We start from the raw sequence: 27,648 nt of genomic DNA, 5'->3' as shown, positions 1-27,648 counted from the left end.
GTTATATTCGACACTACACAATTTGAGTCAGCTATACCCCGTGTTAGTCATATGCAGCTGGCTTAATCAATAAAACTCCTCAAAAATTCATTTGGACTTAGTGTCTCTACGTAAACGTGCAAAAGTAAGGTACAGTATTTTACAACAGTGTACTGAGCTAGATGTGTTACACGAATTATCTCAGAGGTCAGTAAGCTCTTTCAGTATAGGGGTCTGATAGTAAATACAGTGTGTCCGTAAAGTCATGGTGCACTTTTGACCGGTCACAGGAAAGCAACAAAAGACGATAGAAATGTGAAATCTGCACCAAATAAAAGGAAAACCCTCCCAGTTTCTGTAGGATGATGTGGCAGCATGTGCGCATACGCAGATGATCACGTAACACCGTGTATACAGCAGAGCAGCCCACGGCCATGCCAGTCAAGATGTGGACGGTATAGAGGAAAGTTCAGTGTGTTCTGTGGCTTGCTAAATTCGAATCCGTGACCAAAGTGCAATGTGAATATTGGTGTGTATAATGAAGCGTGACCACATAGGAATAACATGACTCGGTGGGATAAGCAGTTGAAGGAAACCGGCAGTTTGGTGGAGAAACCTCGTTCTGGTAGGTCATCAGTCAGTGACGAGTCTGTAGAGGCTATACGGGATAGCTACCTAAGGAGACCTAAAAAATCTGTGCGTGAGCCCACATCAAAATGCACTGAATAGGTATGATACTGGGAGAGTTTTCTTTTTATTTGGTGCAGATTTCACATTTCTATCGTCTTTTGTTGCTTTCCTATGACTGGTCAAAAGTGCACCATGACTTTACGGACACACTGTATATTACCCAGCTCAGGGCATCAGCCTCTGTTGTAACCTAACTCTGCCCTTACAGAAAAAAAGTAGTCATAAATGAATTAGCTTGGATGTGTTCCAATGGAAGTTAGTTTATGGTACTACAATGACAATTTTATATAATTTTTATATGTCACAGAATATTATTCATAAAATTTTTTTTTTTTTTGTATTTTTCTGAAGCTGGAAATGGGGAGAGACAGACAGACTCCCGCATGCGCCCGACCGGGATCCACCCGGCACGCCCACCAGGGGGCGATGCTCTGCCCACCAGGGGGCGATGCTCTGCCCCTCCGGGGCATCGCTCTGCCGCGACCAGAGCCACTCTAGCGCCTGGGGCAGAGGCCAAGGAGCCATCCCAGCGCTAGGGCCATCTTTGCTCCAATGGAGCCTTGGCTGCGGGAGGGGAAGAGAGAGACAGAGAGGAAGGAGGGGGGGTGGAGAAGCAAATGGGCGCTTCTCCTGTGTGCCCTGGCCGGGAATCGAACCCGGGTCCCCCGCACGCCAGGCCGACGCTCTACCACTGAGCCAATCCGCCAGGGCCTCATAAAAATATTTTTAAAAAATCATTGAGAGCCCTGGCCGGTTGGCTCAGCGGTAGAGCGTCGGCCTGGCGTGCGGGGGACCCGGGTTTGATTCCCGGCCAGGGCACACAGGAGAAGCGCCCATTTGCTTCTCCACCCCTCCACTGCGCTTTCCTCTCTGTCTCTCTCTTCCCCTCCTGCAGCCAAGGCTCCATTGGAGCAAAGATGGCCCGGGCGCTGGGGATGGCTCTGTGGCCTCTGCCTCAGGCGCTAGAGTGGCTCTGGTCGCAACATGGCTACGCCCAGGATGGGCAGAGCATCGTCCCCTGGTGGGCAGAGCATCGCCCCATGGTGGGCGTGCTGGGTGGATCCCGGTCGGGCGCATGCGGGAGTCTGTCTGACTGTCTCTCCCTGTTTCCAGCTTCAGAAAAATGAAAAAAAAAAAAAAAAAAAAAAAATCATTGAGAAATGGACTACTCATTCTTGGCTCACAGCCCATACAAAAACAGAATGCTGGTTGGATTTGGCTCAGGCTCAGTTTGCTGACCTCTGCATTATCTTATGGGGTTAGTGGGAATTTCATAAGTGAACAGGTACATGATAATTATACTGTCAAGCAAGTGAGAGTTTTCTCAGTGAAATATTGGACTTCATGCTGCCTGTCTACCAATTCAGACAAATAAGTAGAGATAGAAATTGAATCTTTATGGGCACTTTATGCAGATGGCTGACAATCTGGGGAGACTGCGGGCAGGGGGTTTATTTTCCCAAATTATCTCAACCTCATATCCCCAGATAAACTTTTTTTTAGGGAAGAAAAGGGTAAAGGTTTTGGAATGCCAGGGGAGAGTTCATCAGATCATAGTCAGCAGGCATTTTGTCCTTAGAGCTAAGGTGACCAATCGTCCTCCTTTAGGGAGGACAGGCCTTCTTTTGTAACTTCCGTCCTCCCTTGAAAAGTGTCCTCCTACTTGTCCTCCTTTTTCATATTGACAGACTAATCTATAAATGTCCGTATCCAATTGACGCAGAGTTGATCCATTGTGTGTGATATGATGTATTTGTATCTAAATGAGTACTTTTTTCTTAGTTATTATTAAAAATTAATAGATATGTAAGCATAATTACAATATAATATTACAAATGTTTTTATTATGCATTTATCATATTATAGCGTATTATTGTTTGAATAAAATGTTTCTTTTATTTACAATATTATTTTCTTTATTTTTTTCCTTTTCATTGTCACTTTATTAGAGCACAAAGGCTTTGTGGGCAATCCCCCTGGGGCACAAAGGGAATCCATTGGAGATCTCCTGAGGAGATCTCACTGTAAGGCCAGTGGCCATGGTGGTGGCCATGCAGGCTCACATTGTATTTGGGCAGATGGTAAAGGAACAGTGGAGCCAGAAAATGGTGGGCCATTCTGTTTATTAAAGTCTCATAAGGGCAGATGAGCAAACAGGCAGGGAAGACTGCTTCCCTCTTAATCAGGGCTCCCAAAGCCCAGACTCATTCTCCGGATTCTACGGGACTCACTGGCCCCTATAAGCAAAACAGCACTCCCCAGCAATAGGCTGGATGAAAAATAGACCCCTTCTGCAGCAAACAATGGCCCCTCCCAGGCAGGAAGCCAATTCACAGTTTGCAATCTGCTGCCTTGAGGTCAAGCACTCTAGCCTTTCACAGACTATACACATAGGGCACTGCCCCAGGCCAATGCAACAATTAGGCAAAATAAAAGTGAGCAAACCTGTTTCAAACTTGTTTCTCCCAAAAGCACAAAGGTATATTACTTGCAGATCTTGTTATGTACTTGTTGGGCAAATGAGTTTGTAAAATTTGTATTTTTTGAGTTTGCTCACTTTTAGTGTTAAAAAATGGTGCTGGGCAGTGCCAGTCATGTGATCTGTGAAATTGCAAATTACCTTCTGGCTTGGGAAGGGCCACTGTCTTGCTAATGTTTGCTGGAGAAGTTTTCCCACCAGCAAGTTTTGAAAAAAGAGAAAAAGGAGGAGTTGAAGAGAGAAGCCATGTTTTTGCAGAGAGAGAGAGAGACAGAGAGAGAGAGAGAGAAAGTGTGCAGATGGGGAACCAGAGGTGAAGGCTTTTGCGAGCTCCACTGAGACTTGTGGGTCCTTTGCTTCTAGGAGGAACCAGAGAAAATTCTCCTGGTTGTGGAACCAGATAATGTGTCAGGGCTTTGTGAGCTCTGAATAAATGAAGAGGGAAGTGTTTTCCCTGTGTGTTTGCTCATAGGCCGGTGTGAGACTTTAATAAAGGGTGGTCCAACATTTTCTGGCTCCACTATTTTTTTACTGTCTGCCCAAATCTAATGGGAACCTGCATGTGTATGGCCGCGATGGCAGCAACCCTTGGCCTTACAGTACTGTAGGCCTGTTCCAGGTAGACCTGTTCCTGGAAAAAAGCTTTTACTTGCATTAACCATTAGGCCCACTGACCATAACCAAAGTCACCATTACTCAAGCTTAAGTTTTAACTCTTGAGTTCCCCCTATTATCATTAGCCTTGTTTTCCACCCTATCAATCACTTTCTGCCACAGTGTTGGCACTGAGACTGAAGGGGCATTATCCAATTGTTATTCAGGTTAAGAGTAGCTCCTATGATTCTAGACAAAACAACTTAAGGATATACTATTGAGTGTGAGGGTTTGAGTGGGAGTGGTGTCACAGAATTGAGTGTTTTCATAGATCAAGGTGCCTGTAGTGTGGCCAAGAGGCAAAGCCACAAGTTGTTGCATAATTCAGAAAGAGGCAATTAAGATTTCAACTGGGCTGACAAAACAGTGGACTAAGACAGATCTGAGATGTATTAGGTATTCATTAGATGTGGACTGATTAAATTACATTGTTCTGTATCTGTCTCACAAGAGATTGATGACACTTTAAAAATAACTTTTATATACTTGAAGAATAAAACATAAATATATAACTTCTAAGGTGCTACCTAACCTTGGCACGTCTTTTCATTATTAACCATTTTAAATATATCAGAACCCTATCAATTTGTTGGATTTACCGATTCCTTTACACCAAAGTGGAGCATAACATTTTTATTACTTCAACATAAAGGTTAGTTGAAAACACTTTTTTCTGGGCAAAAAATTAGCATTCGCCATACTCCCAAACCGGTAATTACCACGTGGAACTCCTTTACCCGAAATTCCAGACTGTCTCCAGAAGCAGACCTAGCTCTAGCAAGTTTCCACTGACCCTCCGCAGCCAGTAGCACCAATAACCTGCCCGTTTCTCTCCTACGGCCGCGGTCCCCCGCCTACTCGGATGGCTCCGCCCCCTCCAGCCCTCGTTCCAATTCTTTCACTCCTTTTGTCGCTTTTTTCTCTCCCCGCCCCGACGGCTGCCTTCGATTGGCTATCATGACAGTGCCGCAGCAGGATGCCTTAGAGCCTAGTTCTTACTGGCTAAAGGACAGCCGGCCCTCTCGTGATTGGCTGAAAGGAGAAGACAGCAAGTGTGAGTGCGCCGCGGGTGTGTGGACGCCGCTTTGTTGCCTGAGGGGGGTGGCGGCAGAAGTTAAGGAGATCAGAGGCTAGCGCCTGTCAGGACCCGTGGTCGTCGTCGTTGCACTCACGTCGCCCGGCAGCCTTCAGCGTAGGGACCGCGGCGACAGCAGCCATGAGCGGCGGCGTGTACGGGGGAGGTGAGTGTGCGCGGCCGGCCGGACCAGAGCGCGCCGTGCGTACGGGGCTTGTAACCGCCGCCCCCAGCGCCTCCCGCCCCTCCCCTCGGCGGCCGTCCCTTCCGGGCTCCCTCCCGGGACTCCCGCCTCCCCACCGTCCCCGCCCCGTGGTCTGCGGGCGCCCGCGGGCCCCTTCCAGCTTGAGTCCCCGGAGGAGCGGGTTTGAGGACGCGCGCCGGCCTCGCGGCTGGGAGCGCAGCCCCATCCAGGGGGCGGCCCCGGGTCCACCTCCCCGGCGTGTCCGGAAACCGGCCGTGTCGGGGGCGCGCGAGCCCCAACTTGGGAGTTCCCTGCAGTTTGCGAGCGGACGGGGTTTCCGCAGCGTCCCGCGGAGGCGCGGCGAGCGCGGGCGGGCGGGCTGGTCGGAGGAGCGGCGCCTCCCAGGACGCAGCCGTCCGCGCTCCCTGCGCAACTCCTGCCCTCTGTTGCCCGGGCTCTCCGAGTTACCACGTGCCGGGAGTCCCAGGGACCGGTGTGGTCGCAGCCTCCCCGTTCTGCAGCGCTTTGGCTTGGACAGGCGGCCTGACTTTTCCCAACTTGAGCCTCCGTAGTTGTGGGGGTTTGGAACCCGCCAGCCCACGGTGTGCCTCAGGAATGTGCGGGTCATTGAGAGCTAATGTCCACTTGAGCTTCAGCCTGGAGAGAATCTTCCCCTCCCTTTAATTATCCAGATACATTGAATTAGGGGCCTTGCCCGTGAGAGTGCCAACAGTTGTGTCTTTCTGACTCACCTACATGGCACAGCACACCTGTATTTCCTAAGCATCTGCTCTCCTTACCCTGCAGTGACCCTTTGAAGTCCCCAAGGTGCACTACTTCATCTGTAACTCAGAGTGTCCTATACACCTAGATACCCCTTTCTGTCTCTGAACTCCTGTGCCTGTGGGGTCTCTGACCTTCAGGTCTGTGGGGCTGCCATACAAATGTATGTATGAAATTATTTCCTACTAATCTGCCTGATGTTTATTTGCTTATTAGGGCAGCCTAAAGAACTTTTAGAGTGAGGAAAAATTTGTTCCTCCCCCCACTAGCCAGTGGGTGAGTGTGAGACAATGCTTCACTTGCACTCCAAGTGTGGTCCATGGAGCAAGCGTTCAGCATCATCTGCAAGCTTTTTAGGAAGGCTGACTCTCCAGTCTCTGTGAATCTACTGAGTCAGAGCCTCCATTCTTACAGATGTGCCCAGATGTATATGATTCTTGATTTATGTTTGATGAGTTGGGACAACAAGGAGACAGAACAGAGGTGTTGCTGTTGTTACTGTGTCTAGTAAGCACTCTGATTCTGAAGGGTATGGCATTTTATTAGTAGGGGATAAAAGTCAAGTTTTCAAAGTTCTTGTTTTTCAGTGTAGCTTGAGCCTTTTTTGAGGTGGTATGCTGACCCTCATCCCCCCTTCTTCCATATTTATGTTCTTGGTTTTGATTTCTCAAATGTGAATGTCAGTAGTTTCCCATTTTACTTTGGAGAAAGCTGAGTAGATAGATTTTCATGATTTACCTCTTCCTCATCTGAAGATGCAATCCTGACAGAAAAGCTGGGTCTGTGTGCCTTTGCTTCTGGAGGCTGTTTGACATTAGATCCACAGATTCTCGGATGTAGGTAGAGGCTGTTCATTGAATATTTCCTTAAAAGGAATCGGTTAATATGATAAAAGTAGAAATGGATGCTAATAATGCTAGTATTTATTAAATATTTATTAAATACCGTGTATTAAGAACTCTTCCCGGGACGGGATCAAAGAAGGGAGGTATAAAGTGAAGCATCCACTGGGTATAATAAAAAACAAATGTCAGAGACTTTCAGAGGTAGGTTTAGATGTAACTTTATTGGCCAGTTTCACCTGCGCAGGGGCGAATTCCCTGATATTCGGAGACACCCTACTCAGTAGGAGCTGCAAATGGGAACCGCCCCTGGTGCTTACAGCTAGTTCCTTATATATCCTAAGTAAGCAAGCATAATACAGAAGCAAAAATAGCGGTTACTTATTCGCTAAGGGAGTTGCACATAGCATAGCAACGGGGGCTGGGTCTAGCTCATTGGCGAACTTCAAACATAAACTTTTTTTTTTTTTTTTTTTTTTTTAATGGGGTGACATCAGTAAATCAAGATACATATATTCAAAGATAACATGTCCAGGTTATCTTGTCGTTCAATTATGTTGCATACCCATCACCCAAAGTCAGATTGTCCTGTCACCCTCTATCTAGTTCTCTTTGTGCCCCTCCCCCTTCCCTCTCCCTCTCCCCCCCCCCTCCCTCCCGTAACCACCACACTCTTATCAATGTCTCTTGGTCTCACTTTTATGTCCCATCTACGTATGGAATAATGCAGTTCCTGGTTTTTTCTGATTTACTTATTTCACTCCGTATAATGTTGTCAAGATCCCACCATTTTGCTATAAATGATCCGATGTCATTTCTTACAAACATAAACTTCTGATAAGGGTCTCTAACCAATGGAATGCAAACGTTTGTCTTCCTTTGTTCTTAGCCTTACAGGGTCCCTATCCTTACCTCCCTGTCTCTGCGTCTACACTCTGGCAATCCCAGCACACTGTCCTGAATCTGACAATTTGATCTTTTCTTGATCCTTACATAAAGCCAGTAGCCACGGCCACCATCACAGCTACCTGGCCTGCGCAGGTTCATATTTGATTCGGACAGACGGTAATGAAACAACGGAGCCAAGAACTGGTGGGCCATTAGCTTTAATCCTAGCTTGCACCTGGGGGGGGGGGGCAAGAAATAAACACAGTGGGAAAACTTTCCATTCAAGGCTCCCAAAGCCACTGACTTATCCGAGTTTCCTAGAATGAAAGTTTTCTAGCTCACTAGCCTTACTCATCTCTGTCCCCATCTTCTCTCTGCACAAACTGGCTTCTCTTTCAGCACTCTGCCATCTTGGCTCCTTCTTCTCTCCTCCATGTGGCCTTTCTGTGCTCTCCTCCCTAATGCTAATCTCAGGAACCGAGAGAGAGCAAGCTCCTGGTCTGCCCCACTTTATAGTATAGAAATCAAAACCTTTAATCCAATATACAGTGTGTTCGTAAAGTCATGGTGCACTTTTGACCAGTCACAGGAAAGCAACAAAAAACGATAGAAATGTGAAATCTGCACCAAATAAAAGGAAAACCCTCCCAGTTTCTGTAGGATGATGTGGCAGCATGTGCGCATGCGCAGATGATGATGTAACACCGTGTATACAGCAGAGCAGCCCATGGCCATGCCAGTCGAGATGTGGACGGTACAGAGGAAAGTTCAGTGTGTTCTGTGGCTTGCTAAATTCGAATCTGTAACCAAAGTGCAACGTGAATATCGGCGCGTTTATAACGAAGCACCACCATATAGGAATAACATTACTCGGTGGGATAAGCAGTTGAAGGAAACCGGCAGTTTGGTGGAGAAACCCCGTTCTGGTAGGCCATCTGTCAGTGACGAGTCTGTAGAGGCTATACGGGATAGCTACCTAAGGAGCCCTAAAAATCTGTGTGTGAGCCCACATGGAACTGCACTGAATAGGTATGAAACTGGGAGAGTTTTCCTTTTATTTGGTGCAGATTTCACATTTCTATCATCTTTTGTTGCTTTCCTGTGACCGGTCAAAAGTGCACCATGACTTTACAGACACACTACAAACAAGGAAGTCTCTGATACAAAGTCACTTATCTGAGGCATAATGGGATTCCTCTTGAGAATTCACCATCCCACATCATATAATCAGTCAAGGGTGTGGGTGTGGAGAAAAGGTTAGTCTTAAAACTAAGCCTTAGGCTATAACAACCCAGCCTGCTTACAGCCTGTTCTCCAAGCACAATGCAAACTATAAGTGAGCAAACATATATATCATATTTACAAACTTTTTTGACCAAGAGGAGGAGTAGCTAAATTGTATATTCTTAACAGATAGGCAACAGGGTAGTGATTCCTAGAGGAAAAGGGGGGATGGAGATGGGGGAGGGGGCAAAGGGAGTGAAATAGGGGAGAGTGACTGTGTATGGGGCATGCAGGGGCACAGTGCCATGGGTAGAGAGTGTTAATATTGAGTGAGACACTTGATACCTTTTCAACACAGTAAATTAAAAATAAAAATTAAGCCTGGCTTGTGGTGGTGCAGTGGATAGAGAATCAACCTGTAATACTGAGGTCACTTGATCCAAACCCTGGGCTTGCCTTGTCAAGGCACATAGCAAAAGCAACAAGCAAGCAATGAACAACTAAACTGAAGCAACTATGAGTTGATACTTATTGATCCCCCTACTCCCTCTCCTTTCTCTGTAAAATCAATAAAAGAATTTTTTTTCCTTTTTTTTTTAAAGATTTTATTTATTTATTATAGAGAGGGGAGAGAGAGAGAGAAGGGGGGAGGAGCAGGAAGCCTCAACTCCCATATGTGCCTTGACCAGGCAAGCCCAGGGTTTTGAACCGGCAACCTCAGTGTTTCCAGGTTGACCCTTTATCCACTGCGCCACCACAGGTCAGGCTATAAAAGAATTATTCAATATATGACAATAAAAAAAAATTCTTCCAGAGGCTTTTTATGTGTTGCACTGAATACATTGATTAACTCAGTTAATCCACAACAACCATAGGAAATGGTAGTTCTGTTCCCATTTCATTGAAGAAAATGAGTGTTGGGCAAAGGATTGTGAAACGTGTTTAAGTTTACTTGCTTCTATTTTGCATTGTCCAGGACAGGGCCAAGTGTGTATAGTCTGTGGAGGGCTGCTAGTGCATGCCCTCAGGGTGGCAGATTGCAAATTGTGGATTGCCTTCCTGCTTGGGAGGGGCCTTTGCTGCTATGGTTTGTAGGAGAAGGGTTTTTTTTTCCCCCTTGGACTGTTTTGCAGAGAGAATCCAGAGAAAGAGAGTGCTAAGGTTGGTGGGGCCTGTGAGTCTCGGCGAGTCTGGAGAATGAGTCAGGGCTTTGGGAGCCCTGAGTGAGAGGGAAGCGGTCTTCCCTGTTTTGTCCGCCATTAGAAGACTTTAATAAACGAATGGCCCACCATCTTGCGGCTGCACTGTTCCTTTACCATCTGCCTGAATCCAATAAGAACCTGAACCTGCACAGCCATGGTGGCAGCTACTGGCCCTACAATGAGGTATAAAAATGATTACGTAACCATCCCAAAGCTACATTCTTGTAAAGTACAGTTCCACCGGGTTTACGTAGAGATGCCAGTCCAAATGAATATTTTTTTCTTTTTTCTTTCTTTTTTTTTGTATTTTTCTGAAGCTGGAAACAGGGAGGCAGTCAGACAGACTCCCGCATGCGCCCGACCGGGATCCACCCGGCATGCCCACCAGGGGGCGATGCTCTGCTGCAACCAGAGCCATTCTAGCGCCTGAGGCAGAGGACATGGAGCCATCCCCAGCGCCCGGGCCATCTTTGCTCCAATGGAGCCTTGGCTGCGGGAGGGGAAGAGAGAGACAGAGAGGAAGGAGAGGGGGAGGGGTGGAGAAGCAGGTGGGCGCTTCTCCTGTGTGCCCTGGCTGGGAATCGAACCCGGGACTTTTGCACGCCAGGCCTACGCTCTACCACTGAGCCAACCAGCTAGGGCCCAAATGAATTTTTTTTTTTTTTTTTTTGTATTTTTCTGAAGCTGGAAACGGGGAGAGACAGTTGACAGACTCCCGCATGCGCCCGACCGGGATCCACCCGGCACGCCCACCAGGGGGCGATGCTCTGCCCCTCCGGGGGGTTGCTCTGCCCCAACCAGAGCCACTCTAGCGCCTGGGGCTGAGGCCAAGGAGCCATCCCCAGTGCCCGGGCCATCTTTGCTCCAATGGAGCCTTGGCTGCGGGAAGGGAAGAGAGAGACAGAGAGGAAGGAGGGGGCGGGGGTGGAGAAGCAAGTGGACTCTTCTCCTATGTGCCCTGGCCTGGAATCGAACCCGGGTCCCCCGCACGCCAGGCCGACGCTCTACCGCTGAGCCAACCGGCCAGGGCCCCAAATGAATTTTTAAGGAGTTTTATTAAAAGGAGGAAATTTATTAATATGCTGGCTGCATATGGCTAACACAAGGCATAGCTGACCCAAATCATGAGTGCCGCATATAGCCCCGAGGCAAGTTATATACCTTTGATCACACACAGGTTGGCAGGAAAAGGAGGAGGGGGAGAAATGACACAATTCATTAGCAAGCTTATAACATTTGTCTATAGTATTTATAACAATATCTCTTCAGAGCCTGACCAGGCAGTGGCGCAGTGGATAGAGAGTCGGACTGGGATGTGGAAGATCCAGGTTTGAGATCCCGAGGTCGCCAACTTGAGCGTGGGCTCATCTGGTTTGAGCAAAAGCTCACCAGCTTGGACTCAAGGTCACTGGCTCCAGCAAGGGGTTACTCGGTCTGCTGAAGGCCCATGGTCAAGGCACAGATGGGAAAGCAATCAATGAACAACTAAGGTGTTGCAACGCGCAGTGAAAAACTAATGATTGATGCTTCTCATCTCTCCGTTCCTGTCTGTCTGTCCCTGTCTATCCTTCTTTCTGACTCTCTGTCTCTGTAAAAAAAAAAAAAAATCTCTACATATTAAAACTTACAAGGTAAAACAATAGCGGAAAATGTTCTACATATAAAAAGATATTCCTAAATTTTCTAGTGTTCATTTGCTATTCCTTTGTTTAGAGGTATATACATTAATTACACGTTTTCAGAAAGGGGGGGGGGGGTCTATAGGGCGCCAGGAGATAAGTATCAGTGAATGGTCCATTAAAGAAGGAAAAAGAGGAGAGGAAAAGACTCGCTTAATCTCTCCTTCCCCTCCCCACACCTGGCTAGGTTTTTACCCTGTTTCTCACAGAAGTGGGGGAAGGGGCAATCTAAGTCTCCCCAGCACAAAATCTCTTTACAACACAGTGCTGTTGTCTATCCTGAGCTGGTGTGAATCACGCACAAGTATAAAAATCATATTTACAAAATCTCTCTGTAACTTATGCTTAACCCAAATTATAAAATACCCTTTAAGCTTCCTAGTAAAAGAGGTTTCCTACACAGTATGTCTCTGCAAGCCAGAAAACTCCCACATCCCTTTACTTTCACTCCCTACAGAAAGGAGAGGACAAGAAACCTGACTTTTTCTCCTAAAACATGAATATTAATTTTTCAATTCTTTGGTACCTTACCACAACATAAGTTCCTAGTAAATGGGGAGCAAGAATCTCTGCGATGAAGAAAAGACATTTTACCATTGAAAAGAGTTTTTTGGTTGTTTTTCCATAAGTCATTTTTAAAATATATAACCATAGCATATTTGTGTATGGTTATGGTTTAGGTATTCAGGATAAACATCTTGTTGCTTATTTGCTCTGTAAATAGATCTTAAAGCCTATTTCCCATCTGTATGGCCAGTGGTCACCGCCATCGTGGCCATGCAGATTCTCATTGAATTCGAGCAGACCATAAAGCAGCGGTTCTCAACCTGTGGGGTCGCGACCCCACAGGTTGAGAACCGCTGCTCTAAAGTATAATAAGAGACTTTTCTCTGAATTTGAATGTGAAAAGACCTATTAGCTTTTTCCCTCAGCACTAAACTTTATGTCCTAAAAATCTTTGAAATATGCAAACTTTGATGATACCTTTATTTTAATGATATTTTTCCTTGGTCTATATTAATATACATTAAACTGTTTTTCTTCAGGGTCTCTACTTGGGACTTTGCTAAGTTTCTTCTCTAATTGCATGACATATTTTTCTTAATGTATGAAAAATGGTGCTGGAGTGTGCTGATATTTTCACTTTGCCCCTCCAGGTCCACTTCCCATGCATTTCCACCCTCTCCGTGCCCTGGAAGACTGACCCATGTAGACTGACTGCGTCAGTGGGCTCCTTGACCTCTGGTTTGTCCAGTGGTAGGGTAACCAGACTCCTGCTTAGTGCCGCATGTCCTCATACAATTATTAAAAGGAACCTTTTCACACTGAGAAGTGGCCCAGTTTGGATGAGACATTACAAGAATACCCTCGCCCATGGGGAGGAGGAGTAGAGAGACTGGCATGTTTGTTAGCCTGGATCCTTCCCCTCAGACTCAGCCAAGGCTGACTCCGTCCCTCAACTGAAGGTCATAGCTCTTTCCAAGATGGTGTTCTCCCTGGGGTCTGGAAATAGTTCCTTTTTCATTCCTTCAGCTCTAGGGTTAGCAACAGATCTCTGATATTTTAGTCCTAGAGTACCGTACTGTTTTTTTATTATTCTCCTATACAGTATTGCCTATATCTCTGTAAATTGTCCCATTAATAAGTGAATTCTGAAATTATCCGATTTCAATGTAGCATCTTTTTTCATGATTGAACCTGTACTGGTACACCACATATGACATTATTTTTAAATAAATGATTTCTAGTTTAAATTAAAACTAGGTTCAAGTTAGTAATGTGTAAATGAAATGCCTGTTTTAAATGTTATGAAGATTTTACGTATATTCTTATTTAAGCATGTTAAATAGTCTTAATTTTTATATGATACTGGTAAGTTTTTTGTGTGTGTGTTTTTTTTGTTGTTGTTGATTTTTGTATTTTTCTGAAGCTGGAAACGGGGAGAGACAGTCAGACAGACTCCCGCATGCGCCCGACCGGGATCCACCCGGCACGCCCACCAGGGGGCGATGCTCTGCCCCTCCAGGGCGTCGCTCTGCCTCGACCGGAGCCATTCCAGCACCTGGGGCAGAGGCCAAGGAGCCATCCCCAGTGCCCGGGCCATCTTTGCTCCAATGGAGCCTTGGCTGCGGGAGGGGAAGAGAGAGACAGAGGGGGGGGGGGTGGAGAAGCAAATGGGCGCTTCTCCTATGTGCCCTGGCCGGGAATCGAACCCGGGTCCCCCGCAAGCCAGGCCGACGCTCTACCGCTAAGCCAACCGGCCAGGGCCGATACTGGTAAGTTTTGAATGCTAATCATCCTCTCATCTTTTCAGATGAAGTCGGAGCCCTTGTTTTTGACATTGGATCCTATACTGTGAGAGCTGGTTATGCTGGTGAGGACTGTCCCAAGGTAAGTGTAATGTTAGAGTTAAGTTGATATATAAGGGCCGTTCCTGTAAAATGAAATTCATGCGGAAAATACTGACTCAAATATGATAAAAGACATTAGTTGGGAGGGTGACTCCTTAACAGAAGCAGCTAAAACTAGTATATGATGTTTTTGACTCTTCCAGGTGGATTTCCCCACAGCTATTGGTATGGTGTTAGAAAGAGATGATGGAAGCACATTGATGGAAATCGATGGTGATAAAGGCAAGCAAGGCGGTCCAACCTATTACATAGATACTAATGCCCTGCGTGTTCCCAGGGAGAATATGGAGGCCATTTCACCAATGAAACATGGGACAAGTACGATTTTTTTTTCTGTGTAAATAACTATAAATATAGAGTATACTTGGTACGTTTATTTTATTTATTTATTTTTGTGTGTGTGACAGAGACAGAGAGAGAGGACAGATAGGGACAAACAGACAGGAAGGGGGAGAGATGAGAAGCATCAGTTCTTCATTGCGGCTCCTTAGTCTTCTTAGTTGTTCATTGATTGCTTTCTTGTATGTGTCTTGACTGGGGGGGGGGGGGGGGCAGGCTGCAGCACAGCAAGTCCCGCCTTGCTCAAGCCAGTGACCTTGGGCCAAGCCAGCAGCCACATGATCAAGCTGGTGACCTTAGGGTTTCTAACCAGGGTCCTCTGCATCGCAGTCCGATGCTCTATCCACTGTGCCACTGCCTGGTCAGGCTATGTAGGAACTGTTTACCAGTCAAGTTCCCAGATGCCAGCCAACCCGTCAACCTTGCAAGCAAGCCTTTTTCAGGCCTGCTGTGTTAACTCTTTTCTGTACAGCAAGTAAATGAATTTGTTAGTGAGTTCAAAGTTTGAGTATAGGTCAGAAAGACTTTTAAGACATGAAGCTGCATTATATTACCCAGAAGGGTTTAAAATAGAACAGGGTTGCAGATGGGGTTTCTTGTGAAAATTTGTTGTGTATATAACCAATAGAGACGGAAGAAGGTGCCCATGAAGGTGAGTGGGAAGGAACATTTAGGGGTGTGAGAGAAAATTCTGGAGGACAAAAGGAAAAGTTCTGGAAGCTTAGAAGTCCAGCGATTCTCATTGTTGGCTGTGGCATTGAGATTTACACTTAGGAAGGGAAGAGCGAAATTAGAACTACTTATGATGTCTGTTGACTGAGAACTATATCCTGCTAGGCCTGCAGAAGTATGTTGTACAAGAAATGACATTTCTTTGGACTGTGGCAGAAAACGTTTGTAAACTGTCAGTTGTGTCAGTAATTTAGAGGTCAAGAGAAATTACCAATGTGAAATAGTCACTGGATTTGCTCATGAAAAGCTCAAAACGGACTCAGGAAAAGAGTTTTAATGTAATGTTCATGTGGAAGCTAAATTGGATACACATTTTAGTCTCTGAATATTTTTTGTTTTTTAATTTTATTTTCTGAAATAGATTATAAAGTTTTTGAATGTCAGGTCTAGCTCGCACAGTTCTTTTACTGTTTTGATCACATACTAGGCCTCTAATAAGTACTTATTTAATAATATTTATTTGATACTTTAAGTCTATTAGATACATTACTTATATTTGGGACAGGTCTTGGGATTGTGATACTGTTGGGGCTGAAGAAAGCAAAAAGGAGTTCTATGTTCAGAAACAAAGATGATGTCTATGTAAGGTACCATGTTATGAAGTGAAACTGTCGAGAAAGTAGGGTCTGTGTATCAAAGTATTTAATGCTAAATTGTAGAAATAATCATTCAAAAGATGCAGTTTATCTTCAACTAAGCATTGTTTTCAAGGTATTAATTTTCTATTGTAGTTGAAGACTGGGATAGTTTCCAGGCTATTTTGGACCATACCTATAAAATGCATGTCAAATCAGAACCCAGCCTGCATCCTGTCCTCATGTCAGAAGCACCGGTAGGAGCAAGATTTTCTTTGTTAAGTTTCTCTTGTTTCTCCCATTCGTCTGAAGAATTCTTCCTTTTTCTTTAAAAAAGAATAGAAATTTATATTTTGAAAATTAGGAAAAAGGGGATATATTTTTAAATAATATAACTTTCATTATTTCAATAAAAAATATATTCAAAGTAGATTATCAAAGCATCATAATGGATTCTGGTAGTTATTTGTTTATTTTTTTCCATGGATTTATTTAATATTTGAATCCTTAGGCTGCTTTCAATTTTGGTTTGTGAATTGTCCTTTGTGTTCCAAGTGTAGTAGTACATATTTGCTTTATAATCTGGTCTCCAAGAGAGAAGTCAAATGTTGAATGAGGGATGCAAATTGCTAGACCGAAGTATTTCATGAAATATATAAGTTATCAATATTCTGGTATTGTATAAGTTATCAATATTCTGTTATTGTTTCTAACCTCTAGTTTCTTTATGAGTAGCAACTGTAAGTATGAAAATTTGGGCATTTTAAAATTCATACTTAGATTTCTGGATGACTAGATTCACTTCACATTTAATAATACTTTATAACAATACTAATTCTCTTAATTGAAAACTTGGTAATTTCTAGAATTCATTGTAGCAGATAATTTTACCTCTTATTAAATGATAACCAAATTTTAATTTATATTTATTTATTAATTTTGTTTACAAAGAAATAGAAATGAATATAGTATTATGAAGATTACACTCGGCAACAGTTTTTTTTTTTCATTTTCTGTTGCATGAGGTTTTAGAACTGTTTCTATATATTTCTGCATCGCTGATTCCAAATCTGAAATCCGTTTTTTGGTGCATGCTTTAATTTTTATGCAATTTTAATTTCTTTTTGTTACAGTTAATGGCATGCATTGGTTTTTAAATTGGAGTTAAAGGGCAACGACTCTTGGATTGAACATAACCACAAGGCAATTAATGTTTTACAGACATCACTTTTACATAATTGTAGTTGTTTTTAAGTGTAAGAAATATTATCTGATAAAAACACCCTCTTATTTTGTTTTAAGATTGAATCATGGCTTCTTCGAGTAGGCGTAAATGTAAGAATAGTCCTAACACCTTCTGTTATATATGTGGCTGTTACATACTTCAACGTCAAAGGTGCAATATTTCATCATTTGTGACACGTGCATATATTGCTTATTTTCCCCTTGGCGATCAAGACAAGAATTGGGCTCCTCATATTGTGTGTCATAATTGTGAGGGAATGCTTTGTGACTGGACAAAAGGAAAACGCAAAGGAATGCCATATGGTATTTCCATGGTTTGGCGTGAACCTAAGGACCACAGCAGTGACTGTTATTTCTGTCTGATCCATACAAAAGGCATCGGCAAGAAAAAACGGCATATGATCGCATATCCTAATATTCCTTCGGCAATACAACCTATCCCACACTCTGAGACACTCCCAGTTCCAATTTTCAATGGTTTTATTTCTTGTAAGGATGAAGAAAGTGAACATGGTGATCAAGTGTATTTTGATAAGATGCATGAGGAAATGGTTGTAGAATCTGAAGGGTCTTCTTCTGATGCCAAGCAGTCATTAACCCCTCAGCAGTTTAGCCAATCCTAATTGAATGACTTGGTAAGAATGATATAAAAATTATCCTTGACTTCCTGAAGTATGAGGAGCATAACTGGATCATTTGTGTGGATCTTAAAATGGTAAATTTCATGCTAGGCCATCAGAGAGGTTTCACGAAGTATCCTTGCTTTCTATGTTTATGGGACAGCCGAGCTCAGGAGAAACAATAGACACAGAAGGAGTGGCCGAAACGTGAAGCTCTGGAAGTAGGGATGCAAAATATTGTGAATGAACTTGTAGTTAATCGAGACAGGATCATTTTTCCCCCACTTCAAATCAAACTTGGCTTAATGAAGCAGTTTGTTCAGGCTTTGAATAGAGAAAGTGAATGCTTTCAACATATTATTTCTGCTTTTCCTGCCTTGTCTTTCGAGAAGATAAAAGCCAGGTGTATTTGATGGACCTTAAATTCAGCCTAACCAGGCGGTGGCGCAGTGGATAGAGCATCGGACTAGGATGCGGAGGACCCAGGTTTGAGACCCCAAGGTCGCCAGCTTGAGTGTGGGATCGTCTGGTTTCAGCAAGACTCACCAGCTTGGACCCAAGGTCACTGGCTTGAGCGAGGGGTTGCTCGCTCTGCTGTAGCCCCACTGTCCATATGAGAAAGCAGTCAATGAACAACTAAAGTGTCACAACGAGAAACTGATGATTGATGCTTCTCATCTCTCTCTGTTCCTGTCTGTCTGTTCCTATCTATTTCTCTTTCTCTGACTCTCTCTCTGTAAAAAAAAAAAAAAAAATTGAGCCCTTATACGTGATGAAGAATTTGCCAAGATGAATAAGGAGGAAAAAGTAGCATGGCAGTCTTTTGTGGCAGTTACAAAGAACTTCCTTGGCAACAAAAAAGCAGAAAACCATGAACTTCAAAGGATGCTGTTGGCTTTCCGCGACATTGGATGTAACATGAGCATTAAGATTCACTTCCTGAACAGTCACCTTGATAAGTTTCCTGAAAATCTTGGAGCTGTTAGTGATGAGCAGACTACTGCTGGAGCATCAAACGAGATTGTCCTCAACAAGTACACAAACGCAAGAGCTACAAACGCAAATTTTTGCCTGAATAGAATTTAAATAAGTTTTACGACAGTTTTATGATTAAAATAAGTTTTTAATATGTTCTATTTCAAAATTGTAGACAAATTCTGATGCAATCATATCTTTTAGTGTATTAGTGTATTTACTGCATTATATAAATTATTATATTTTCACAAAGATGATGCCCAAGAAGACATTTTACTTTATTATATTAAACTAAGTGTTGAAAATTTTATAATATAATGAAAACCTAAAATCTTGTATTGCATAAAGCTATAGCTTACAGAGAAAAACTAATGTCAGATTTGAGATCAGCACACTAGAATTAGGTAAGAACAAGTGTTTTTGTGGATGCAACAAAAATTTTGTTCCCCAGCGTTATTTGCCATAATATTTTATTCTGTTTTTAATGTTTTACATCTTTGTTAATATAATGCTGTAATGATTCTGGAAATAAATCCATATTTTAGTTTTTAAACAACAAATCACTTGTATTTCTTTCTCTCTCTTCTCCAGTGGAACATTAGAGCCAAGAGAGAGAAACTGACAGAGTTGATGTTTGAACACTACAACATCCCTGCCTTCTTCCTTTGCAAAACCGCAGTTCTGACAGCGTATCCTTGAAAGAGTAGTGCTTAGCTTCTTTCTAAAAGTGAGTGTGGTGCTCCCGAAGACAGTGCCGCAGCAGGAAGACGGAGCCAGTTCTTGCTTGTTCAGAGAAGTAGATTGTTTGTCCTATAGAATTTCCCACATTTGTGAATTTTGCTGACTGATGATGTTTTTAGCCCGGCAATTCTCAAACATTTACACACAAAACTTTTTTTTTTTTTTTAATTTTATTCTTTTTTATTTATTTATTTATTTAATTTTTTTTTTTTTTGCATTTTTCTGAAGCTGGAAATGGGGAGAGACAGTTAGAGACAGACTCCCTCATGCGCCCGACCGGGATCCACCCAGCACGCCCACCAGGGGGTGATGCTCTGCCCCTCCGGGGCGTTGCTCTGTCACGACCATAGCCACTCCAGCACCTGGGGCAGAGGCCAAGGAGCCATCCCCAGCGCCCGGGCCATCCTTGCTCCAGTGGAGCCTCGCTGCGGGAGGGGAAGAGAGAGACAGAGAGGAAGGAGAGGGGGAGGGGTGGAGAAGCAAATGGGCGCTTCTCCTGTGTGCCCTGGCCGGGAGTCGAACCCGGAACCCCTGCACACCAGGCCGACGCTCTACCACTGAGCCAACTGGCCAGGGCCCACACAAAACTTTTTATATGTGTGTATTGTATCTGGCAGTATTTACCAAATGGAAATTAAAACAGAACCTTTATAATTTTATATACTTAGTTTTATTTTAAGTAAATCAATAATAAGTATTATGTTTTAATATAAGTAAAATATTTTAATGAAAAATAGCTGTTTTCCAAAACCAAGAGAATTAATGAAAAGAGTAGTATTGTTTTACATTTTTCAGATATCTTTAATGTTGGAGTTAATAGCAGAAGGTGAAGTCTCCAATCTGGCTTTTGCATTCAGTCAGCAGTTTATCACACATGACATATCCTCTGGGAAAATCCCTTATATATTTATGAGAGAATCACATTGAAAAAGACATCTTAGTGTTACTCTAAAAATTATTTTTAAATTTTATTTAGAAAGAGAAGGGAGAGAGAGAAACATTGATTTGTTGTTCCACTTACTTATGCATTCATTGGTTGATTCTTGTATGTGCCCTGACCAGGGATCATACCACCTTGGAGTGTTGGGATGATGCTCTAACCAACTGAGCTATCCAGCCAGAACTACATTGTTTTGACTTGTCAAATATTATGGCCTTGGGATTTTTTAACACATACAAATTACTGAAAATTCCCAAGAGCTTTTGTTTATATGGGTTATATCTATCAATATTACTATTGGACAAATTAAAACTAAGAATTTACCATTTACTTATTGGTTCATTTACAGTAACAAAACAGACCTGTTAACACAAATAACATTTTTATGAAGGGTCAATATATTTTGTAAAACAAAACTATTAACAAGAAGACTAGCATTGTTTTATCTGACTTAATTGATGATAGGTGGGTTCTCATATCTTCCGGCCACAGGCTCTGTCCTATTGACACCTTAAACTCATAAGGAAGGCCAGTTTTCTGCTGTCCAAGCTGCATAGGTGTAGAATACATCCAGTTAAGAAAGTAGTAAAATCATAGAATTCATGAGTACTGCTCTTGTTTTTGAAAAGTGGATTACTCTCTGTTCTGTCTCCCCATTTGTGTTGGGCCCCCTTAAATTTAGTCCTGTGCTGGAGTAGTTTAACCGGTAGCCAGAGATTTGGGTAGATTTTATTCTCCGATTATGGGTTACACCCATCTGTGCTTCTCTAGTTTCCGAGGTTTCTGCCTTAAGTGCCCAGCTTTTTTCCTGCCACTGCTTTGCTAACAAGCCACAGCCATGGACCTGGGAGCACTTTCAGGCAAGAGAGCGGCAAATTGCAATTCTTACTATTAATACTTTGAGTTACAGCTTTATGAGAATCGATACTAGCCGAATTTTGAGTGCTCTTTTAATCACTTTCCAGCATCTTAAAATGGTCACTTAAAATAATTTGTCAGGCCCTAGCTGGGTTGCTCAGTTGGTTAGCGTATTGTCCTGTTACACCAAGGTTGTTGGTTCAATCCCTGGTCAGGACACAACCAATGAATGCATAAATAAGTGAAACAACAAATCTCCTCCCCCCCCCTAAAATTAATAAATAAAATTTCTTTTGAAAAATAAAAGTAATTTGCCCAGATTTTATAATTGCCATTTGTTGTAGGAGGGTCCACAAATGTTTATGCCACTTTTTAGCATGGTGTTAACTGTATCAGTTTGTTCTAATAGTGAGTGTCAGTTGTTGACCAGAGGTCAATAGAGTACCAATAATAGCAAATATAAATCACTAAATATCTTTCTTGCTGTTTATTTCTCAGACCTCTTACCTCTGATCATCCCTACACATTTCTTGGTTTTCTGCCCTTACCCCTTTATCTCTCCTGACATGCTCTTTCTGGCTTAATTTACCAATTTCCTTGACTTGAGGTACCAGTATTCTGCAATAAATTCCTAACCATATCTGTATCCCAGATCTTTCCTGTGAGCTCTAGTCTCGGCTGCCTACTAGAACATTTTTTTTGGTTATCTGCATAGACCTTTTAAACTCATTATGTATTATGTTCAAAACTGACTCTATCTTCACTCCTCATATTTAGTTTCTCCTTTTGTGTGTCATTTTACTTCCAGTTGCCCAGACTAGAAATCTTTCTCTTTAACCCTTCAAATGTATCAGTTATCAAGACCTATATAACTTTTTACCAACCATCTCCCAAATCCATTTATTTCTCTCTATCCACTACCCTTGCCTTGCCTTAGGTGCAGGCTGTTTCCAGGATTACTGCAACCCTTCCTTCCTCCTTTCTTGCTCATTCTTAACTCTGCAGCTCTAATAATCTTTATTAATTTCAGCCTGCTTTAAGCCACAATTATCTTCCATATTTGTTCCTTTATTCTTTTAGGCTGTACTGAACTAGTGTGTTTCTTTTCTTTTTTCTTTTTTGAGAGAGAGTAAGGGAGAGAGAGGAGAGAGATGAGAAGCATCAACTCATAGTTGCTTCACTTTAGTTGTTCATTGACTGCTTCTCATACGTTCCTTGATCAGGGTTGGGCTCAAGCTGAGCCAGTGACCCCATGGTCAAGCTGGCAAGCCTGCTCTCAAGCCAGTGACCACAGGGTTTTGAACCTGGGACATTAATGTCCTAGGTTAATGCTCTATCTACTGTGACATTCCCAGTCAGATCTATTGCATTTCTTTGACCTCACCTGTTTTCTTGACTGGCAGCCTTTTCTCCATGTCCCCATCCCTAGATTATACTTGAAATCTCAAGGATTGGCTAATATCCTCCCCCGCCTCCCAAAAGCATCTTGAGCTGTTCTTTTTACAGCTTTTCTTACTGATTTCTACTTTCCTAAACAAGATATCCTTCAGACCAGAGTCAGATGGTTCACCTTTGTGTGTCTCCTGTGCTTAAGAAATGACAATACCTGAATAGCCTCTCTCCTTTCCTCCTTTATTAAACATCACACGTTATTGGCACATAATAGATGCTCAGTAAATACTGATGGCCAGATGAATGGCCCTATTTCTAAACTGGTTTAAGATGCTTGGGGCAGAGCTGTGAAAAACAGGATATGCCAATATTCACTGGCTATTGAATTTACCTGGATTAGCTCTTCCCATTGTGTTGAGGAGATGGGAACTGCCACTCAGCTGCCACACTGCTGAAATACTTTAAAATTTATTTGGCCCTGGCCGGTTGGTTCAGCGGTCGAGCGTCGGCCTGGTGTGCGGGGGAACCCGGGTTTGATTCCCGGCCAGGGCACATAGGAGAAGCGCCCATTTGCTTCTCCACCCCCCCCCCCCTCCTCTCTGTCTCTCTCTTCCCCTCCCGCAGCCAAGGCTCCATTGGAGCAAAGATGGCCCGGGCGCTGGGGATGGCTCCTTGGCCTCTGCCCCAGGCGCTAGAGTGGCTCTGGTCGTGGCAGAGCGACACCCCGGAGGGGCAGAGCGTCGCCCCTGGTGGGCGTGCCGGGTGAATCCCGGTCGGGCACATGTGGGAGTCTGTCTGACTGTCTCTCCCCGTTTCCAGCTTCAGAAAAATACAAAAAAATATATATATTTATTTATTTATTTTGGACAGAGAGAGAGAGAGAGAGAGAGAGAGGAATAGAGAGGGACAGACAGACAGGAAGGGAGAGAGATGAGAAGCATCAATTCTTCATTGCGGCACTTTAATTATTCATAGATTGCTTTCTCATATGTGCCTTGATTGTGGGGCTACAGAAGACCGAGTAACCCCTTGCTCGAGCCAGCGACCTTGGGCTCAAGCTGGTGAACCTTGCTCAAACCAGATGAACCCACACTCAGGCCGGCGACTTTGGGGTTTTGAACCTGGGTCCTCGGTGTCCCAGTCCGACTCTATCCACTGCGCCACCGCCTGGTCAGGCACTTTTAATAGTTAGTGACAATATTTTTAGTTCCTAGCTCAAACTCTATAGCCTCCCACTGTTCATACCAAGTTCTGTGGATTTTGTTTAAAAAGAGGGAGGGGAGATTCTCAATTTGTTATAAGCCCTTTGATGTATCTCCAGAGACTTTGCGTGTGTGATTGTGTTATTTTGACCATTCAACAGATGTTTCTCTCTGGGAGAAAGGTTTCCCCAAGTTCCTCATACCACCACTCTGGAAGTAGTCCTGCCTGTTGTCATTTATTTTTAGTCAGCCATTATCTGACACTCATTTTAACCCCTAGATTCACTTTAGCACCTTAATAAAACCTTTCCTTTATAATAAACATTTTTAGGAGCCTTGATCCTTATTTTCCTTAATGCTTTAAACTAGATTTGCTAATGGGCGTTCTACAGGGCTTATTTTGGACAGTGGAGCCACTCATACCACTGCAATTCCAGTTCATGATGGCTATGTCCTTCAGCAAGGTAGTTACTTCATCAGCCTGCATTGAGATAATGTTAGTTGTTAGAAGGAGACAGATAATAAAACTGTACTGTCAAAACATACCCAGTTTAAATGTCTTTTTTAAAAGAGATTTTTAAAAATTGGGGTATGTATTGCAGACTTTAAGCTAATACATGTCTTTTTATTTCTTTGGGTTATTTTTTTCTTTTTTAAAGAGGTGTGGGGGACAGATAAACAAGAAGGGAAAGAGATGAGAAGCATCAACTCATAGTTGCAGCACCTTAGTTGTTCATTGATTGCTTTCTCATATGTGCCTTGACGGGGGCAGGAGGGGCTCCAGCCAAGCTAGCGATCCCTTGCTCTAGCCGTTGACCTTGGGCTTCAAGCCAGCGACGATGGGGTTAGTTTATGATCCACTGCTCAAGCTGGCAACCTTGGGGTTTCAAACCTGGGGCCTCAGTGTCCCGGGCCAACGCTCTGTCCACTGTGCCACCACCTGCTCAGGCACTGATGCATGTCTTTGTGCGTACTTTTGGGAGGGATACTTCTGTTAACTCTACTTGGATGTCAATTATTCATGTATAAATCCACAAGGACATTTTGTCCCAAACTGTTTGGATTTAATGCTGTCTCAGCCTTGTTTAATCTGTTTCATAGGTATTGTGAAATCACCTCTTGCTGGAGACTTCATTACTATGCAGTGCAGAGAACTCTTCCAGGAAATGAATATAGAACTGATTCCTCCATATATGATTGCATCCAAAGTAAGTATAACTGAATATTCTTTTGGGAATTTATCTCCAGCTCTTCACCTCATGTTGTGAGCCCTGTTAACCTGTCCTTTGCTCTTGGTACTCAGGAACCTGTGCGAGAAGGATCTCCCGCAAACTGGAAAAGGAAAGAGAAGTTGCCACAGGTGACAAGGTCTTGGCACAATTACATGTGTAATGTAAGTAACCATTATCCTCTTTATGAAAGAGGTACAGCCTGTAAGTCTTTGAATACAATGTGAGCACTGTTTTCAATCTTTACATTTTTAATGGCATTTTATGAACAGAATTAATAGCTTTTCTGGCTGGGGTTGCTTTATATGTCAACGAACTACTATATACTCATTTGGATTATTGTGGTGAGACTTGGAAGGAACTTTGGCTTTGGGGTGAAAACAAATATTATGCTATTCTGGACATTTCTTTTTTGGTGGAGAGAATGGTTTATGTCTATAGCAATCTCTTGGTATGGCTGTTATGTTCTCTTTCCTAACATAAGTCTGCCATAAAAACAAACAAAAACGTAGTATTGTTTATAGCAAGGAGCCAATGAGAGATCCTCTTTACTAAACATGTATTTCTGAACATAGGGCTTACTGACTGGGATAGGTTAGTAAAACGACCTGGCATAGCATAGATAGATGTTCATTTCTCAAAGTAAAAGGATATGAAAGTCAATTTACTATGGCAGAGATATAGTGTATTTGACTTTTTGGCACCTAAAGATAGAGGTTTTTGTAGGTGTGTGGTACAAGGAAAAATTGTGAAAATGATTACCAATTTTGATTAGATAGTAGACAAGATTTATCCTTAGCCACCCAGAGGTTATATGTATTTTAAAGCAAATTTCAAAATTGTTTTACACTATATAAAGTCACTGAAGCTTACATCAAGTGCATTGGATATGCTTATCTATATATGTATTCAGGTAATGAAATCTTGCTTCTACGTCTAAGCTAATTTTTATGGTAAAAACAGTGTTTTGAAACTGGTTTTGTTATTCAGGACTGTGGTACACAGTTGTTTTTATCTCATCATTGTTCCAGGATTGTGATGAAATGTTCTGCATTTTAGCTTCTAATTCAGATACTTTTAATTGGGTTTTTTTTGATACTCAGGTCTTTGATTTATACCCTTGAATTATATACTTAACCATCCATGAACATGGTCCATTTCCTTAAGAAAACTATTTTATAGATAATGTTACAAAAGTATAGATTACAAAGACAAATCTCAATAACTTTGTGTCTTAAATTTTTTTATTTTTATCCATAGTGTGTTATCCAGGACTTTCAAGCTTCAGTACTTCAAGTGTCAGATTCAACTTATGATGAACAGTATGTTTTCTTATTTTGTCTACAAGACATAATTTAATAGGTCGTATAAACCTTCATAGCAAATCTTTTTAAAAACTGGATACTTCCTAAGGAAAGAATTGATTTGTGTAGGTAAAAAAAGAATCATAGAATATACTTAACTTGTCAAAAGGTAAATAGATATTTTAAGAAATAAGAAAGAACATTTATTATTATTATTATTATTATTATTGGAATAACATTTTAAAAGAAAATTGGAGCAGGCTCTCTTTGGAGCACGCTCACAACTTGCTTCCTTCTTAGGTACGTATCTTCACTCATAAACTGTAAGGGCCCCCATGAGACATGCAGTTGGGGAGCAATGGGCAGCTGCAGCTCGTCACAGGCTAAGCTCCTGAATTGATCTCCAAGGCTCTCCTTTTCTTTGGTTTTTCAGTGAGCTAACAGCAGCCCTGCCTTGGCTCACTTCTTTCCTATAATGTTTCTAGAGATCCAAAGCAGAGCACTGCCTAGGCTTTCTCCTGTTACTTCTACCCTGAGCCCTTCCTTTGTTTCACTGTTTCCAGCTCTAATTAATGTAATCTCAAAAATCACCTGGACTTGTGTTATGAAATCTTTCCTGCAGGAAGTCCAGAACCCGCACACCACTGGCCAGCCCAAGGCAGACCTGCTCTGGGCCTGCTCCCTCTCCAGTGGCAAAGTTACAGTTAAGGCTGTTATTTATGAAGTATAGTATTTATAGAAAATCATCCGTGATGTGAAATGTGCTGTGATTTTCTTTTTAAGTTGTAGATGTACTCCAATTAATTTGTGCCACAGTGATAAAAGAAACCTGGCATTAAAAAAAAAATTCCAAAATAATTTATACACTTTCTATTATATACATGGACTTTATAGAGATCACTGTAGACACCCTGAGAAAACTTCTAAAAAAGGAAAGAAAATAGAAATTCTCACTTTACTTTCATATAAGTTGAGTTTTTAGTAGTTTATCATTTTTGAAGAGGATTGTTTCTGTCTTTTCTTTAACACTGAGTATGTTTTCAGAGTAGCCGCACAGATGCCAACGGTTCATTATGAATTCCCCAATGGCTACAACTGTGATTTTGGTGCAGAACGATTGAAGATTCCTGAAGGATTATTTGACCCTTCCAATGTAAAGGTATGAAAGCTTATTTCATAATTAGCCCTATTCTTCTGTATATGTAGAGATCTTGCATAATTATAAAACCTATATACTACTAAGGTTTTTTGGATGCACTTTATTGTTTAAATTTCTCTGTGTCATACTCATCTTATTTTGTTGTAGGGATTATCAGGAAATACAATGCTGGGAGTCAGTCATGTTGTCACTACCAGTGTTGGAATGTGTGATATTGATATCAGACCAGTAAGTGCCAATCTCCTGT

The 27,648-nt window shown here is 42.6% G+C and overlaps 1 protein-coding gene across 1 annotated transcript in view; it reads left to right on the top strand.

Moving 5' to 3' along the window:
* The first annotated feature begins 4,847 nt into the window (after positions 1-4,847).
* LOC136379576 (actin-like protein 6A) overlaps positions 4,848-27,648 on the top strand; it is a 36,295-nt gene continuing 13,494 nt past the window's right edge. The window contains exons 1-11 of the mRNA XM_066346936.1: positions 4,848-5,043; positions 13,994-14,070; positions 14,234-14,408; positions 15,893-15,993; positions 19,168-19,265; positions 24,079-24,173; positions 24,811-24,917; positions 25,013-25,102; positions 26,199-26,260; positions 27,287-27,401; positions 27,549-27,629. Of these exons, the coding sequence (XP_066203033.1) occupies positions 5,019-5,043; positions 13,994-14,070; positions 14,234-14,408; positions 15,893-15,993; positions 19,168-19,265; positions 24,079-24,173; positions 24,811-24,917; positions 25,013-25,102; positions 26,199-26,260; positions 27,287-27,401; positions 27,549-27,629 (1,026 nt within the window). The 5' untranslated portion in view covers positions 4,848-5,018. The remainder of the gene's footprint in view (positions 5,044-13,993; positions 14,071-14,233; positions 14,409-15,892; positions 15,994-19,167; positions 19,266-24,078; positions 24,174-24,810; positions 24,918-25,012; positions 25,103-26,198; positions 26,261-27,286; positions 27,402-27,548; positions 27,630-27,648) is intronic.

This window comes from Saccopteryx leptura, chromosome 8 (genome assembly GCF_036850995.1).
Source record: "Saccopteryx leptura isolate mSacLep1 chromosome 8, mSacLep1_pri_phased_curated, whole genome shotgun sequence".
In the NCBI taxonomy this organism is placed as follows: Eukaryota; Metazoa; Chordata; class Mammalia; order Chiroptera; family Emballonuridae; genus Saccopteryx; species Saccopteryx leptura.
The sequence above is the reverse complement of the archived record's forward strand: the minus strand, read 5'-3'. Positions and strand labels throughout refer to the sequence as shown.